Raw genomic sequence first — 19,269 nt, 5'->3', positions numbered from 1 at the left:
TATTTTTCTTCAACGGGACCCTGGCGACAAATGTCAGAGTTACAAAATGGCGACTAAAGTTATTTGCAGGTGCTTGTCAAAAGTGTATTGATGGATATATGAGTGGAGAAGTACGTATTCTTCGCCTCTCTTTGACAGCTGATAAACAAATTTAAGCAGCAACTAAGAAATGTTATATATTATTTAAACGTAATCTAAAAACTACTTTCCTTTAGATTGTTTTTGCCAAGTCACAGTTAGTTTTATGAATTATATTTTCTTTTCCTAACTTTGTAGCTAACCCGACAGCGATCGGCCTAGCATGCCAGTGGTATTCGAATCATAGTCGGTTTTATTTCTATGCCGCAATGGCAGCTGCATGAATACTTATGAAGAGCACCTAGGTGACTGGAGGTGACGGATATGACGTTGCAACCAAACATCAACAGGTTGTTAGACATATGTATGTGAGTGGTATGATTATGACGGTACCTCCCCTTGTCAAAGCATAAAACAGTTGGTGTACATTATACACAAGTCACTGACAAAAACAAAAATAACTGACACCTAATTAAGGTATCTAGATAATGGTGAGTGTACCCCCTGAATCTCAATATATACAGTGACATATCCAGGAAAATATACTGTATGGCATGTTTACAAATGTTCTATTGTATGGTTTTGTTGCTTTGATGCAGGAATGTCAAAGTGGTGAATTGGGTGACCCCTAGTTGGGTGCAATGCAATGGAAATATGTACATATTAACAAGTTGAAAAATGATTAACATGTCATTCATGACTATTGTTGTTAAAGGGAAACAATGTTCCAACGTTCAGTCACCCAGTCGGCGTCATTTTAATTAGCCTCATAATGCTAGTTAGCGTTGGGTTTCACACCAGCAAGGGAGTGCCTCGTTGAAAACCATACTCTATTTGTACTTTTTTTTCTTTTTTTTCAGGACCTCAGCTAAAGGGATGTTGATAAAGTAATATGGATAAGAACAAACCCCCATCAGTGGAAGAAGTCCGACAAAGGCGACTGGCATACTTCCAGAACACATCCCACGAACCTGACCCTGCTGCTGGTCAGCATTCAGACAAACAACAGAAACATGGACCAAGTGGTAAAAGTCACAACAAAACTGGATCAGAGGGTTTCAATAACTTGGGACAACATGATTCTCTCACTAAGCAGGCTGCTGTGCCAAATACACGATCTACGAAGGGTGTCAGGACCCTTAGAGCAGGACAGGAGGGTTCAAATGTGTTGGGACAACGTGATACTCATACTGAGCAGGCTCCTGTGCCAAATACAAGATCAGCGAAGGGCGTCAAGACCAGTGTCAGACAGGATGGTGGAAATGAGCAGCGTGGGAGAAAGTTCTCCGGTACAAGAGCAGTGCAAGTAGCTTCAGGTGCTCCAGAAGATGACCTGTTATCCAAGGACTGGAATTCTCATGTGGAACATCTATTTCGGAAAGGGCATCAGAAAAGCCAGGAAACAAAGATATTGTCCAGAGGTGATTCTCAGGAGCTGTTGCGGGAATCCCAAGATCTCGATGCTGTGTCTATGTTTAGGAGTGAAGTGGACTGCCAGGATCTGGGTCTTTCTACACACAGGCCTGACTCTGACAGGAACCAGAACAACAATGCAGATTTGATGGAAAGCAGTCTTTCCGAGGAAATGAAAAATTTGTTAGGAGCGAGCAAGTATCAAGAATTTGTTGAAAAATCTGTAAAAGATATTAATGAGCTTTATCAGAACAAGACAACCGAGACATCACCGCATCTGATCAAATCCTTAATAGAACAAAGAGATGTGGAGCAAGAGAAGGGAGAGGCAGGTCATGTCCGAACTGAGACCGAAGGACATATGAATAACCAGGTTCAGTCTCGCTCACCAAGACATAGGCTTAACAGGCCTAGAAAGGAGCCCGTCCACATTCAGAATCTTGTTGCCAAAACAAAACAAGATTTGGAACTTGAAGGATCAGAATCTCTTCCTGCCAGTGCGAAAAACTATGAACAGATAACGGTTGCTCCAAAAGTGACATTTTCAGCAGATGAAATATACCGCCAGGCTTATGGTTCTTCTGGAACTCAGTTACAGCGAGGAATGCCGGTTCAAACTATGTCATACAACCAGGCGATGCCGTTCCATCCAGCCATGATGATGAACATGCCGTCGGGGAGTTTCCAAGCACCATCAGTGGGGTTTCAATCACCTCAAGGGCCTTTTCAGCCACCCAATTGCAGTTTCCAGCCACCCCATGGACATTTCCCACCTGACTTCACGCAGCCTCCTCCAGGAATGCATGCACAACCAAACCCAGGAATGGTTGCACAACCAAACCCAGGAATGCATGCACAGACAGTCCCAGGAATGCATGCACAGACAGTCCCAGGAATGCATGCACATACATCCCCAGGAATGCATGGTCACCCTCAAGGGCCTTACATGTATGGTGGACAGCCGGACATGTTCACCCCCCGAACCCCGCCCACGCCCACCTCCCCTCACCCTATGTTCTATCAGCCTTACATGGCTGATCCCGGGTTCCATGGTGGCTACCAAGGCTTTTCTAACATGTACCAACAGCAAGCATTCTCCCCTCCAGCTTATAATACCCAGTACACCAACTATGCCCCTCCTGTCCATGTTCCCCATCCCCCTCCCCAACCCCCAGCAGGCACTGCTCAGCAGCCCCCAGGAGTGTACTACACACCACAGGCTGTCCCCACGGTGCCACACCAGCCCCACCCTCCCATGTCACCGCCTGCTGAGGTAGTGACGCCAGAACCAGAAGGTACCGACACAGACCCAGAACGCAGTGAAAGATAAATCTTCTAAGAACGTCGAGCGGGCTAAAGCTCGAGACAAGGACAAGGTACAACGCAAGAAGGTTGAAGATGAAAGAGAAGAGGGAGTTCCTACTCCAGATAGACATATAGAAGCCATCAGGATACACCATGAACAAAGGTATGTACAAGGGAACATGATAGCATGATATATCGTGACATAAATCTGTCTTAAAATCTTTATTCCTATACTTTTATGCATAAAGACATGATGACATCTCAAGAGAACCTTTAATCAGATCAGATATCAAAAACTAAATATACTGAGTGAGTAAGTTTAGTTTTATGCCGCACTCAACAATATTCCAGCTATATGGTGGTGGTCTATAAATGATCGAGTCTGATAATCCAGGGATCAACAGAATGAGCATCGATCAATACAGTTGGGATATGATGACATGTGTCAAACAAGTCAGCGAGTCTGACCACCCGATCCCATTAATAGCTCCTTACGACAACCATGGGTTACTGAAGATCAATTCTAACCCGGATCTTCAAGGGTAAACTAAATATAGCCAGTCCTCAGAGGCCAAGATAAGCTGCATGTTACTGAATTACGTATTGAATTCTAACCACGGATTTAAAATGTTAGATACGGTTTAAAACAAATAAATATATTTATAAAAATCGCTAGTCCTATCAAGCTGTACTGTTAGTGGACAAGTCAATGTCAGTATTATAAAGAATGCTTTTTAAAATAATTTCCATTATATTTAAGTTGGTTTTGATTAGGTATGACATAAGGCAGAACATACCTGCTTAGTAAACTTGCTCAATGACATATACTTAGGTGAGTAAAGTGACTGAAATACGCACATTTTTTAAAGCAGTGGGTAACGGAAAATGAAATTCCCATTCAACATTCATAATACCACTCCCAAAAAATACAGTGGGTACAGTACCCACATGAGCTAAATCTTATCTGGAGCTCTGAGTCCTAAATGTAGTCAGCAACTGAATGGTCAGGCTCTGTGGACTGGTTAATAATTGGTCATTATGCCCTGATTACTAGGTTGTCTGTTTCAGACTTGAATATCTACAGATTGTTTTTATATAGCTGGCATATTACTGACAGTGGCATAAAACAACACTGAATGGAAGAACAAAGGGTGATTTAACTTTTCATAAAGTCTTTGCTTTCAAATTTGTTTCAGACGCCAGATGCAAGAAGACAAAATGAATGAAGTGTTTCACATGGAGAAACAGAAGAAGTTTGCCCAGGCATCTTTAGACAGGTATTTCTCTTCTTTGGAAAACTTATACAGGGGACCCACCTCCCCTCAAGGCAGTCTCCAAAAGACTGAAGAGGATGCTGAGGAAACCCCAGAAGATGAACCTGAAGATCGAGAAGTAGCTGATGATGCTGGGGATGAAGATGCAGTTGACGAAGATGCCTTCACCAGCGTTACCGCCACAAGTATCAAGGCAGGTGGAATCACGGACAGGCTTGAAAGGCTTGGGATAGACGTTAGGTCAGATCAAGTCCAAGGATGCTGCTAAAGAAGGTGACGAGGATGACAGGCAGAAGAAGCGTAAGAAGGTGAAGGTCTGTCCTGGATGTGCCTCATGGAACAAGGAATACATGTCCTGGTGTGCTGACTGTGGGGAAATACTGATCGGGGTGGAGGCCATTGTAGCAAGGAGGAAGGAGAGAAGGAAGGAAAATGCAGACAGGAAGGAGAAAGTGGAGGTTAAGCCTGAAAACTCAACTGAGCAAGCAGGGTCTGTGGTGTCTACACGAAAAAGCATTTCCATTTCACCCGAGATCCTCTCCTATCGACACGACTCCGACATGAAAGTCAGTGTGACAAAGCCATCCCCGATGGACAGTCACGTGAAACAGCTAGAGCGAGCCAAGCAAGATCTGGCAATACCAAGCACAGGTACAAGTGCTCCTGGTAGTTATATCCGATCTCCTCAGGAAATTAATGATCTTTGTGAGGTTATCAACGATCCAGTAATCAGAGGCTTCATCAAGAACTATTTTAGTAGAAAGGCCAAAGCTGATGATGATGTTGATGCAGAAACAGATGAGAAAGAACAAGAGGCTGATGAAGTAACACCCAAGGCTGATGTTGACAATGATCTCTCGGATGGTGAGGTTATTCTTAACCTCCAATCATCAGAAAACTTTGAATCTTCACCAGCCAATCATCAAAGGGTCAGAGGCAAGAAATACCCAAGCCATGGTGATATTGATGTCGAGATTTTTGGCATCGAAGACAGCCGAGAGAGTCGAACGTCCAGCCGCAATGCCCCCGTCGTTCCTTGCCTCGATCTCCATGACAGCAGTGATGATGAAGAGGTCATCAAAGCAAGGAGGTTAGCAATGAAAACTCAGCCAGTCAGTTTCTCCATAGACACAGATGACTGGTCTTCTGTGAATGAATCACAGCAACTCAATCCTGCTGAAGAGAGTCCAGACCTTCCTCAAGAAGTTCCTCCAGAAGAAGACGATTTTGAGACCCCAAGGGCAGATAACTCAGATGAAGGAAATCCTTCACAAGACCCCAGTTTTCTTGCCCATATCCTTGCCATGAGGAGCAATTCCAGCAGGCCAGAATGCCAGCGCCCTCGAAGTGCTGATCTTGAAAAGAAGAGAATGACTAGGAGTATTGTGAGAGAGTCTATTGAAGCTGAGCCGTATCAGCGGCACTGGGAGAAGTCCAGTATAGCATGGTCCTCCTTTCACCCCGGGAGCTGAGCACGAGGTCGTCGATGAAGAACTTCATGATGCAGGACCCTCGAGTGAAGTGTTCCACCAAGAAGGAGAACATGGTGGCAGCAGACTCACAAAGACCTGAGGGAAGGGGTGTCATGCAGACACACAAGAAGTCAAGACCAGCAAGTGCAGACCTGTATCGAAGGTGAGCAATGCTGTTATGTGTTGAACAAACGTGTGGGGATCAATTTGGAGATATTTTATTCAAATAGCCTAGTGGTTAAAGCGTTCTCTCACCACTCCGAAGACCCGGGATTGATTCCTCATATGGGTACATTGAGTAAAGGCCATTTCTGGTATCACTAGCCATGATAATATTGCTAAAAGCAGCATTAAGCTAAACTCAGTCACTTATTCAAATATTCATACATTCATGAAGCTCTGGTGGCAAATGAGTCCAGGGTATTGATCACGATAGAGTGGAGGTTTTATATCCCGGATAATCAAGGATCCACAGTATTACCACATCATGTTGTCATGCTCATCATGGATTCTACATCTTGTGCATATAGTGGGGCAGTGGGGTAGCCTAGTGGTTAAAGCGTTCGCTCGTCACGCCAAAGATCCTTGTTCGATCCCCACATGAGTACAATGTGTGAAGCCCATTTGTGGTGTCCCCTGCCATGATGTTGCTGGAATACTGTTTAAATACTCACTCACTGTACTGCACTGTGTTTGTCCAGGAAAGTGCAGTCCAGCGTGAGACCAACAAGTGCCCAGGTGAGAGGAAACCACCAGCCCCGGGTCAGGGATACTGACCCCCCTAACCTCAGCCCGTCCCAGACCAGCGTCATCGCCCACAGACTGCCCCAGGAGGATCCCCAGCCCCCCATGGCCAGGACACTGCAGGGTTTGTACATACACACAGTGCTTGAACTTATTCCTGATCTAGGTCAGATGTAAAATTCTTGTGTGTCACCAAAGTCAATCCGCATCAGTTCACCCATTAACAGGCTATTGTTACATTGCTATAAGACAGCTGAGTTGTATCAGGTGGTGCAATTAGTGGAGTTATGTCCCTTTGGCCTATCAGAAATCTGTCATCATGAGTTCAAATCCAAGATTCGCCCTGATTATGTTACTTCGTTCCTCTGTGTGTTTTTTTTTTTTTTAGTGCAATTGATTCATCTACCAAAGTGTACTACAAGGATTGTCTCAATCATATCAATTAATTGGATCTGTCATTTCAAAACTTGCTTCACAGTAAATGGTTGTTCTCTCTGGTACAGGTCCCTCCGCTGCCATCACAGCCTACAACATGTACATGGAGATGGTATGTATCTGAATATATCTGATGATGTGAGACTCAGAGATACTGCAGTTTCTGAACAGACCTGCATCCTTTAGGCTTCAGTTCATTGTTTGTTTGATTCCTACATACTCTAATTATTATTATTTTATAGTATATTTATATAGCGCACATATCCACGCAACTGGTGCATGCTCAAGGCGCTGGTATTTTTCCCTCGATCATTGGATGTCAATCTCAACGGCACATCGTATTATCAATCTCAACTCCCTGGGGAGTATACAACTCTTGCTGCCACTAGGCGCACTGAGTTATTGTGGCTTTCTCATCCTAACGAGGTACCCATTCACAGTTGGGTGGACTGGGACACATAGTCACAGTATTTGTGCAAGTTTACTGCACGTTGCTGTACCCGCACCTAGGTGTTTGCACGTATTTATGTGGCCACCATCTGGTCATATACCAACGGCTTCGTGGGTTCTTTTAAGTGCACAGGGCTGTGTACTGTACACTAGGGGTTGTGACAACAATGAAAGAGTCTGCACACAAAGTTGACTCCAAGGTTTTTACACCCGGTCACAGGTGGACTTGATCCCGACACCTCAACCTTGCTGGATCACTAGCCTGGCGCCTTAGCCAGCTTGCCCACCGCACCCCCTAATTATGATCCTTACTCTGTCAGCACCCTACTCATTCTGGGGAGCTCCTTAATAGTGGTAAGCATCAACCTGCATCATGAATTCCCACACTGGTTGATAGCTGATACAAATACTGTTTAAAGCATTTAAACCCATCTCTAGGAGTACTTATTGCCTTCAAATTTTCACAATTTCAACCTCATAAGGATGGGAAAGCCAAAGCCACAATAACTTGGTGCGCCGTTGAGATTGACATCCAATGATTGAGGGAAGAAATACCAGCGCCTTGAGCATGCATGCGGATATGTGCGTTATATAAATATCCAATAATAATAATGATAAATCTGAAGGTTACACAGCTAGTGAGACTGATAGAGTAGTGTGTTTAACTAGACACTCGTTTCCTCAATAGACTCCACGTATAGAAGAGGGGGAATTTTCCAAGTGGCAGTGTCTGCCGGACGAGATCTGGCTCTACATCTTCTCCTTCCTACCGCACAGTGACTTGGCGCGGGTGGCGCTTGCCTGCAAACAGTTCTGTCGCATGTCCGTGGATGACAGCCTCTGTGAGTAAAGCTGTCTTTGCATGGGCAGAGTTACACAAATACGCTGTCCACTAGACAATTAAATATGTGAAATATGTCTTAATTTCTAAAGTTTTGATTAAGTGTGTTTGTTGTTTAACGCTGCACTCAGCAATATCTGTATGAGCGCGATCTGCAAATAATAATGTCTGAACCAAACAATCCAGTGATTGACATTATGAATCATCAACCTACATAATTGGGATTCAATGACATGCATCAACCAAGTCAGAGAGTCTGATTACCTGATTCTGTCTGTCGCCTTTTACAAAAAGAATGGGTTGCTAAAGAACATATCATGATAGAGGATTCATTTTGTGTAACTTTTATGCAATTTTTAATGACAGAAATGAAAATCAGTGATTGAATTTGAATGACTGTGAATTCTGTATGCGAAGTATGAGTGTTACACACGAAATCAAAAGTAAAAACTGTGACACTCTGGATGTGAAGAGCGTGAACTTGTTATGATGCAAGATGTTTCTGCTGCAGGGAAGCACATCACAGTGAAGAAGAACCATGCTATATGTGATCAGTGGCTGGCCCAGATTGCCAAGAGGCACCCAGTCTCACTGGCACTCATCCAGTGTCATGGTGACAGCGTCACAGCTAAAGGCCTCCGAGAGCTCTTCAGGGAGTGTATAGACGATCTGAAGGTAGATTTCTTTGATAAATAATGGACACACCTCCAGCAGGGGGGTCTGCTGTTGAAGAACACTTCAAAACTCTTAGCTTTGACAATGCCTTGTTTCTATAACCTTGTTAGAGAAATGCTTTATTTTTTTAAGTGAAATAAGTGTATTTTATTGATGAATTTCATAGTTTGACTTCAGATTTTTAAATCAGTTTTGGGAAATGCTTATACAGATAGGCGTATTTGGAGTGGTAGAGACCTTTAATTATACCCTGCTTGTCTGCAGTTTGTCCGTTTGGGATATCCATTTTCAACTATGGTATCTCAGTGGGCTAGCTCCGTGAAACTCGCAAGTGTCCAAACTGCCAAACACACACACATGCACACCCCATTTCACCTCTCCTAACATGATAAGATCGAACTTTCAGATTCTGGAACTTATTCCTTCTCTGTTAGTGAAACTTTCCTCTTAGTGACTTAACCACTGTATTGATGTATGATATAGATGTACAATGAGTCATGTTTGTGTCCCAGGAGCTGAACTTCAGCCGGTGCAGCCGTGGAGGCCTGACCGGTGACAGCATCCTGCTACATGCCTCGGCGCGGTGTCGTCACCTGACACACGTCGACGCTAGCTGGTGTCATGTCACCGATAATGGCCTCACAGCTCTGTCAGAGAGTGCTCACAGGTAGGTGTACAACAGGATATTTTGTGTGTTATATTTGACCAAGGAATAGATCCCATGCATTTTGCAAGAGGTGGGAAATGAGGATTGGATGGTCACAGTATGAGTCTAAGGCTCAGTTGTTGGATGGGTGTGTATTGCTGACACCACCAGAGGCGGCAGGGTAGCCTAGTGGTTAAAGTGTTCGTCACGCCGAAGACCTGGGTTCAATTCCCCACATGGTTGCAATGTGTGAAGCCCATTTCTGGTGTCCCCCGCCGTAATATTGCTGGAATATTGCTGAAAGTGGCGCAAAACTAAACTCACTCACTCATTATCCAGTATGTTTTTATTTGACACTCAAAATTATGACATTCGCACCAGAGCTTTTATTTATAAATTGCTGCTTTGATCTTGTGGCTATACATGTGTTGTACATAGCCTCTGTGTTATAGGCTGCAGTCGCTGTGTCTCAACGGCTGCCAGATGCTGTCTGACGAAGGTGTGGAGACAGTCATCAAGAAGCATGGATCCAGGTGGGTGTGGCACCTGTAGAACAGGATGTTTACATGGGGGCAAAAACAATGTGTTGTCAGTCATTGAAATTTCATTCATATGAACCAACTATAACGTTTATTAAATGAGGCGCAATTAGTCCAGTCATGTCACCTCGCAGGAAGGAGTCCCATGTTATTTTGGATTATGTTTCTAGAAGAGTCAGCACGGTACCCATGCTGGTCATTGTGTGGAATCTGCCTTACATTGGCCTTTCCTACCACATCAGTTATGTATAACGATGCTCATGATGTTGATCACTGGATTGTCTTGTCCAGACTGGATTATTTACAGACCACCGCCATATATCTGGAATATTGCTGAGTGCAGTGTTAAACAATAATAATAATAATACTAATAGTCCATTTATATTGCGCGTTTATCCATGCACAACAAACCAACATCATGCTGACATTTAAACGGATTCACTTATTTATGATCTTGTAATATTACCGACATTTTAATACCTGCAGAGCCCTGTTGCTTTATTGAAATTGACATTGTGTGGCCATAACAAAATATGAGCCAGATACCAATGCACTAGTCTCTAAAAATTGTCAGCATTGTCACTGATCCCACAGGGAATAATTTTAAGTGCTGTTGTTTTTCCAGCCTTCGAGTTTTGGAGCTGTTCGGCTGCTTCAACCTGACTCCACGATGCATCCGCTGCATTGCCACCCACTGCACCAACCTCCTCACCATCAACCTTGGACAGTGCTTCCGGGTGTGTACATAACCCTCACATTTGAACCCTCAGAAATGAGGTGTCCTTCCCACTGATGGATGATGATTGTGAAATATGAAACATGCTTTCATCTGTCTGCTGTAAAGTTTCTACTCAGGCAATGGTTGCATTCATACAAAGTTCATGCTTGTTGTAGGGCTCCTTTGTTTTCTCATGAGTTCCACATTACATTAGTTGTGTCACTACCCAAAGTTAGTGAAAGAGGAATGAGCATATACAAAACCTGTGAAATATTAATGCTGAACATTGGCTAGCTGTATATGAGATCATCAATGTCGAGTCATACTCACTTCTCCCTTTCTGTAGTCATGGTAACCCTTTGTTTGTATTCAGCTGACTGATTCTTCCATCACACACCTGTCTGCCAGCCTAGGCCGAGTCGAAAACCTTGACCTTCGGGGGTGTAAACAGGTAGGTTGTGTCATCTCACTTCATTCCCCAGCTTGTCTCTGGTGCCTACTTGTAAGATTTTTCCACATTTTGTGAAAATTTATCATGTAATATCTGAAGACATACCAGATGCCTAAGAACAAGAAAGCAAGGAGATATACTGTATCCCCCTTCATTAAGCTTGAAGATATCCTGGCTGAGTGGATATTGGAGAAAAGACAACTTGGATTAATCGTCACGAGAAACATGATTCGCCATCGCGCATTGACAGTCTACAAGGCCAAGAAAGAAGAATTGAGTTTGCCTTTGTCATTTAAAGCGTCGTCAACATGGTGTTCACGTTTCATGAACAGGAGAAATTTGGTATTAAGGCAGAGGACTCACATTGCCCAGAAACTCCCGGATCAGGTGAATACAAAGGTGGATTTATTCCATGCATTCGTAATTAAAGAACGGAAGGCAATCAACTACGATCTTTCACAAATAGGAAATATGGATGAAACGCCGCTGAACTTTGACATGCCAGGCTCTAGGACCGTGGATGTGAAAGGATCGAAGACAATTTCTGTGAAAACAACTGGAAATGAAAGGCAACATTTCACGGTAGTGCTGACATGTATGGCGGATGGCACTAAACTGAAACCCATGATAGTATTCAAAAGGAAAACCATGCCGAAGGACAGATTCCCGACCGGGGTTATTGTGGCCGTACACCAAAAGGGGTGGATGGATGAGGCGTTGATTAACAGATGGATCGAGGATGTGTGGTGTACAAGACCAGGTAGCCTCCGAGGATGCAAGTCGCTCCTGGTATGGGACATGTTCCGGGCCCATTTGTGCGCGTCCGTGAAGAAGAGATTAGTAGACAATAAGACACACCAGGCCGTTATACCTGGCGGCTGCACGTCCCTTTTACAGCCACTTGACATCTCACTCAACAAGCCCTTTAAGATGAACATTCGGAAGAAGTGGGCTGAATGGATGGTGGATGGAGATCACACATTCACAAAATCAAACGCCATGAGGAGAGCGCGCCTCTCCCTGAAGTTGCGAAATGGGTAAAGGAATCCTGGGATGAGATTCCAAAGGACATGGTTAAAAAATCATTCCTCAAGTGTGGAATCTCGAATGCGATGGATGGATCACAGGACGAGGCCCTATTTGAAGAATTCATCACCAATGATACCAGAGCTGACGAAGATGACGTCCTTGCATGTGAACATTTAGAAGACAATTACGACGACAACACGGATGAATTGGCATGGCAGGCACTGGCTGGAGAAGACAGTGACACAGAGTTTGAGGGATTCACAGCGGACGACATATAAATTACTGTGAATGTGTAATATAGTGTTTACAAATCATCACATTATTCATTCTGTATTATTGTGTAATATAGTGTTTTGAATGAAAAAATGACTTCAGTTTTATTTACGGTGGGTACGTTTTCTCATGGGTTCATATTTCTACATGCACCGACTTCACAAAATGGCGTCTTGTTGTTGATGCATACAAACAGTGATCGTTGGGATTATAAGAAAGAAAACAAACACGGCTTTCTAGAATAATGGGCAGTGTGATCTTTATTAGATACTATTTTCACCAAACATACTTACGTTTTCCATCCAACTGCCAGATGTCTCATGGTGTGAGCTGGCCATAGCGTGGGGTCGGCTTGTGTATGTTTTACAGTGAACGTTGGGATTATAAGAAAGAAAACAAAAACACGGGTTTCCTGAATAATGGTCAGTATAATCTTTATTACCTGGTAGATACTATTTTCACCAAACATACTTACGTTTTACATCCAGATGTTACATCCATTACTGCCAAGTGTCTAGTGGTGTGAGTTGGCCGCGACTCATCGCGGGGGGTTGGCTTATGTACGAAACATACCATTTTGACACTCATTTCAAGGGTCAAGCTAGGGGGTCGGCTTATCTATGGGATCGGCTTATCTACGGTAATATACGGTATATCACGCCCTACCTACTACATTGTATAACAAATGAATTTTTAGGCAATAGTAAACAATTTTTTCTTTGTTAATTCTGTATCATTTAATGCAGTCTTGTTTTATTGGGCTGCTGCCTGCATATTTTTAAATGGAACCTGATTAGTTAGAGCTGTGCAAATATACAGAATATGCTAAATATAAAACAGGTCTATTCTTCTGGAGTCTCCTTGAATAGAATGTTGCTGTTGCATTCTGGAGCAAAGTTTACTAATAATAACCTAAAATAACAGTCTAAGTATTATTCGTTACACTACTGTACTGAATCTTACAAACCCCAGTAGATGGTAGCTCCAGCTAACCTTTTGAATTGACCAATCATAACACTGCTTACCAAATTGTGAAAGTGATTATTATTTCAGTTTGAATAAAATATTTTTGAAGCACAAGTCAAGTGTTGCATGTTTTTTTCCAGATCCGTGATAACTGTATCAGGAAGATAGTGCGGAATTGCCCTCGGCTGAAGACCATCATCATTGCGAACTGCCCCCATGTATCAGACGCTGCTCTCATTGAGATAGCCACATACTCCATGGATGTGCGGTAAGTTCACCACCAGTAGTTACCTCCCTTTAGTACCCATGCTCAAAGGAAAATGGTGAGTGAGTTTAGTTTTTACGCCGCCTTTAGCAATATTCCGTCAATAGCATGGTCGGGGACACCAGAAATGGGCTTCACACATCGAACCCATGTGGGTATCAGACCCGGGTATTTAGCGTCACAAGTGAACGCTTTAACCACTGGCCTACATCACCACTCCTCAAAGGAAAATGTAGGACACAAGACAACAGATCTTGACACAACTTTTGTACTGGACACATTGACTAGTTGAATTATTAGGGAGGGGTCAATATATTGTAGAACTGTATCTTTTTGTCATACTCTTATTCTTGCTTATTGTAGGTCATGTTTGTTTGTTGAGCCAAAATTGTGCAATACACTGCCTGTATTTCAATAGCATTACTTCCCTTACACTTCTATATTTTCCATTACATCCCATCCCATTACAGTTGGGTTAAGAGTACAACACTCAGCACTTTTAATCATTTGTTAATCTTAATCAACTCAAGGGGAGGGTGTTGAGAAACCCAACATTTTTACAAAAACATATCATGCTTGAAATGCATTAGCCTTCTTCTAGTAGCAGTGTACAGTCCTGTATCCATCCTTCATATTACCTTACCCGTGAAGGTCTGTGTTAGAATTGATCTACAGTAATCCATGCTTGTCGTAAGAGGCGACTAACAGGATCAGGTGGTCAGGCTCGCTGACTTGGTTGACACATGTCATCGGCTCCCAATTGCGCAGATCGATGCTCATGCTGTTGATTACTGGTTTGCCTGACCGCCACCCATATAGCTGGAATATTGCTGAGTGCAGCAGAAAACTAACTTCACTCATAAAACTCACTCATATTACCCTATCAAGTTGTACTCCTAAATCTATGATGTGTACTGTGTTGTCCTTCAGGAGTCTGGACATCTGTGGATGTCGCAACGTGACGGATCACAGCATCCGGACCCTGGCCAACAACTGCCAGCGACTCACCCAGCTCGACATCAGCTCATCTGGATGTTCTCATCGCAGGTAAGCAGATATAGTATCTGTAGACTCCATGTCATCAGACCACACTCAATAAGATACAGGTGACCGTCAAGTGAATATTGCTATCTGCGGCATGGACTTAAACAACTGCTGAATAAGGCGATGCAAACCTACAGATGGTTAATTTGTGTTCCAGTGTGACGCTTCTGGCCAGCTACTGTAACCGTAACCTGGAGACGGTGAAGCTCAACTTCCTCGCTGACATCACTGAGGCCTGCCTACAGAAGCTGGTGAAAAAACTGCAAGAAGTGAGTACTTCCATGTTACAGGTGTGGTAGCCAGACATGTGTCCATGTGTTGTAAAACATGATGACATAGGCTAGGGTGTCAACTTAGCATTGCTAAGACCCGTGAAGATCCGGGTTAGAATTGGTCTTCAGTAACCCATGCTTGTCATAAGAGGCGACTAACGGGATCGGGTGGTCAGGGTCGCTGACTTGGTTGACACATGTCATCGGTTCCCAATTGCGTACAGGAAAGACTTCCTCTTGTATCCCCCTTAACATTTCATTCTAGTCAAATCATATCAACTGAATATATATTCCTCCTCTGATAAGGATGAGTTTTAGCATATTTCTTTAATGGTATCTGAACATACTGAAAGACATATCCAGCTTCTGAAAATGCCTCTCAAAGAAATTTATCCTCATCATTAAAATTTAGAGGGGATACGGATGGAAGTCTTACCGTCTATCACTCTGAAAAGATATTTATTATGTACTATTCTATAACCTTAGGCTTAGGTATATCATTTTATTTATTACACATCATTTTAACATTTACATATATATAAATATGGTGCAATAACCATAATATTTTACTTAATTCCTCATATTATCAGATACATATATTTGTGATGACACAAAGAATGTGTATGTTTATATATTCCTAGTTACATATATACTACCCATCAAAAGTTTAACTTGGGGGAACCAACTGCAAACCATATGCAGATGAATTGTTTGAGGAGCATGCATAGAATTGATGAAAAACATGGGTAAGAGTTCCTCCCGTTCCCCCATCCCAAATAATATTTATAAATATACTAAAATTATTAACAAAACTAAACACAACAATAACTAGAGAACTCACAAAATGACTAAAAGTCCAAGATTTATGTTAGGGTTAGGTTTAGGTTTAGGGTTAGGTTTAGGGTTAGAGTTAGGTTTAGGGTTGGGGGAACAGAAGGAACTCTTTCCAAAGCATGTGCAGATATCATGCATGTGAACAGCTGTGTTTTGGTGTAAAGTTTAGTTAAGAAATTGCCAGTTTTCACCGACTTTCATCATTTATTGAACTCATGAAAATATTTTTTTCAACATTACGATATTTTTTACAAAACATCAAATTATGTGTTACAAGTACCTGAAAACAGTATGGAATATTTTGCAAAATCTAGTTTAGAACAGTTGACTGAAGTAACTGGCTATATTAGCACTGGTGAGTCTAAACGTTTTGATTGGTAGCATATAAACAATATATTTAAGCTATTACAAATCAATTTTAAAACAATGCAACCAACTAACACATGGACCAGCACGAATACACATACAGTTAATGAAATGTCTCCAGTAAACAAACACTATCATGTGTTACATCCTGTTGAGGTAACTTTACCTAAAGTGATCTACAGTATGTATTACACTGGTACAAATAGAACGCAGTAATACCTGTAAGTACTAACCTATAAATTCCTGATCCTCTCTCTTTCCCTGTGCAGTGTGAAGTGTCAGTGCAGATGTTTAAACAAAGGGTTTAAAGTTGGACTCTGATCATTCAAAGCTAACCAATCAGGAATATGCCTCGGCTTCTACTTTGATTGACCACCAAAGATTTCCAGTGTACCCTTCATTGAAGTGGACAGACCCAGTGGGAATAGCCTAACAAAACAGAGGAGCTTTAATGATGTTACTTAACTTATAACTACGTAAATATCTTATGCAGCCTAAAATGAGACGTATAATTGTAAATTACATTAATGAAGGTGATTGTTTTATTAATTTGAAAGAATGCAAGAAATAATTTTCAAATATCTGAAATATATAAATACCATTATTTGCAAAAATGCTGAAGTAATACAGCTGAATATATAATAGATGTACCATACCACACTCAAGGTAATGGAGTAAATGCTGTGTTAGCAGCAGCAGCAGCAGCATCAGCCTCATTATCATCATCATCACCAACTAAACTCACTCACTCATCACCATCACTTAGGAGGGATGGAGGAGTAGCCTAGTGGTTAAAGCATTCACGTCACACTGAAGACACAGGTTCGATTCCCCACATGGGTACAATATGTGAAACCCATTTTTAGTGTCCAGTGTCTTGAAATTGCTGGAATATTGACGTAAAACAAACTAACTCAGGAACAAACAATCGATGTATGCCCACTTGTTAACAAGATACATGTATTTTTCCACAGATTAAAGACACTTCATCTGTATGGGTGCACCAGTGTCCGGAGTGTTGACAAACTCATGCAGCTCTGTCCCTTCCTCCATGTAGAAATGTGAACATCAGTACAACACAACATGGGATGGTAACTGGTGAACAGCAGGTTCATCACAGACATGACTGAACATCTGATACTGACTTCAGAAATGTTTGTTATCTGCTCAGCAGTGAAGTTGATGAATAGCTGATGTTTACGAATAAACAACTGATGAATGGCTGATATTAATGGATGAACAACTGATGAACAGCTGCTATTACCAGATGAACAACTGATGAACAGCTTGTTAATGGATGAACAACTGATGAACAGCTGATATTAATGGATGAACAACTGATGAACAGCTGATATTAATGGATGAACAACAGCTAATTAATGGATGAACAACTGATGAACAGCTGATATTAATGGATGAACAACTGATGAACAGCTGATATTAACAGATGAACAACTGATGAACAGCTGATATTAACAGATGAACAACTGATGAACAGCTGATATTAATGGATGAATAACTGATGTTAACCTTGAAATTTGATGGTAACTGTTGTATAGGTGATTTAAACGTATGAATAACTGATGTTAACTGAACAACTGATGTTAACATTGAAGTGTTGATGTCAACTGATGATCAGCTGTTGTTGACAGACAGGTGCATTGTTGATATTAACTGATAAGCAGATTATGTTAATTATGACGAGCTAATTTTAACTGATGAACAATGGATGTCAGCTGTCGTCCATGAACACCTGAGAGATGTCTTACTTAACCATGTGCCTTTTGGCTGTTTGATGACCTGGGTGCCATTGTACAAAGCGATTTTAGCGCTAAGGTGATCATAAGTCCCATACCTTAACACAGACACAACAGTCGTAAAGCTAAGGTTGCTTTGTACAACTGCACTCTGGTTATCAATAGCATGTTGGATTTAGAGAGAATGAGACCCTTCACATACGGAATGGTATTCACAGTATTAATTCTTGAAAGGAAACCATACAACAGATTAATTTACATTGGACATGCAAATGCTACTTCTATTATTTATTTTTTTGTAGCATTTATCAAAGTTTCTGTATTATCTGGGAATTCCATTCCTGGTGTCAGTATTAAACATGATTGAGCAACATTGACATCATCAGGGGTACTAAGTAATGGTTGGCTGTGAAATACTGAACGTTTCATAGCAGCTTTTTAATATTATTTTTACATCTTTTGCAGTATAAACGTTATATATTACCAGTATTTCCAATGCTCACTCTGAATAAACAAATTAAACAATCATGTCTGTAAACATGCGAGTATGGTCATATTGAAATCATTAGTATTTTCCTTTTACATCTTACTACTGAAATATCAAAATCTTGATTGTAAGAGATTTCTCTTTTATGCTGAACTTTCACTGAAATTTGGTAAACTACCACATTTAAGAAATATGTACAATTTTTTTAACATCAATCTGAGCAAAATATAATGGAAATATCATTATTATGTCATTATTATTATCATGGTTCCTAACATCGATGCAGTGTGATTGTACTGGAACATTGCTAAAAGTGGTGGAAAGCTCTCCTAATTTCGCCTTGAAACTGAGATTTCAAGACATCATAACTTGTTATTTTCTGAAAACAATCCATTTCAAGCGATTGATTAATATAAGATGGATTTTGGTTTGTCTGAAACATATGTCCAAACATCAAACTTTCTGGATTTCTTATTTGAGAAGGGGCAGTGGGGTAGCCTAGTGGTAAAGCGTTCGCTCATCACGCATAAGATCCGGGTTCGATTCCCCACATGGGCACAATGTGTGAAGCCCATTTCTGGTGTCCCCGCCGTGATATTGCTGGAATATTGCAAAAAGCGGCACAAAACCTAACTCACTCACTCACTCACTCATATTTGAGAATGTTGTATCTGATGTGTGTTGATTTAATGACCGATTGATCAATATGATTTAGCATTGGACATCAGGTGACATTGATCACCTTGTTTAATACTGGGTTTTGTGCTGAAGTACTACAACTTGACAGCTGCTCTCCTGTGATTATTACATCATTCTGGAAATTATTTCCCTGTCAACTGTAAATAGTCAGTATATATATTTGTACAATACCAGTAATTTATTGTATTTTGTACAGTTGATTGTGTTGTTGTGTTGACCATGTGTTGACCACGGTC

At 41.6% G+C, this 19,269-nt stretch overlaps 1 protein-coding gene across 1 annotated transcript; it reads left to right on the top strand.

The window, feature by feature from the left end:
- Window positions 1-32: 32 nt before the first annotated feature.
- LOC124280731 lies at window positions 33-18,596 on the top strand. Its single transcript, XM_046716714.1, is given in 18 exon segments — window positions 33-110; window positions 939-2,811; window positions 2,813-2,959; window positions 3,993-4,310; window positions 4,312-5,525; window positions 5,528-5,705; window positions 6,244-6,410; window positions 6,790-6,833; window positions 7,860-8,013; window positions 8,524-8,687; window positions 9,200-9,354; window positions 9,786-9,866; window positions 10,498-10,609; window positions 10,964-11,041; window positions 13,450-13,577; window positions 14,505-14,621; window positions 14,776-14,887; window positions 17,065-18,596. Coding segments are annotated over 17 exon segments (5,058 nt in total). The 5' UTR covers window positions 33-110; window positions 939-970; the 3' UTR covers window positions 17,113-18,596.
- The last annotated feature ends 673 nt before the right edge of the window (window positions 18,597-19,269 follow it).

The sequence above is a fragment of the Haliotis rubra genome, unplaced genomic scaffold (genome assembly GCF_003918875.1).
Source record: "Haliotis rubra isolate DU_JTF1 unplaced genomic scaffold, ASM391887v1 Scf272, whole genome shotgun sequence".
Classification (NCBI taxonomy): domain Eukaryota; kingdom Metazoa; phylum Mollusca; class Gastropoda; order Lepetellida; family Haliotidae; genus Haliotis; species Haliotis rubra.
The sequence above is the reverse complement of the archived record's forward strand: the minus strand, read 5'-3'. Positions and strand labels throughout refer to the sequence as shown.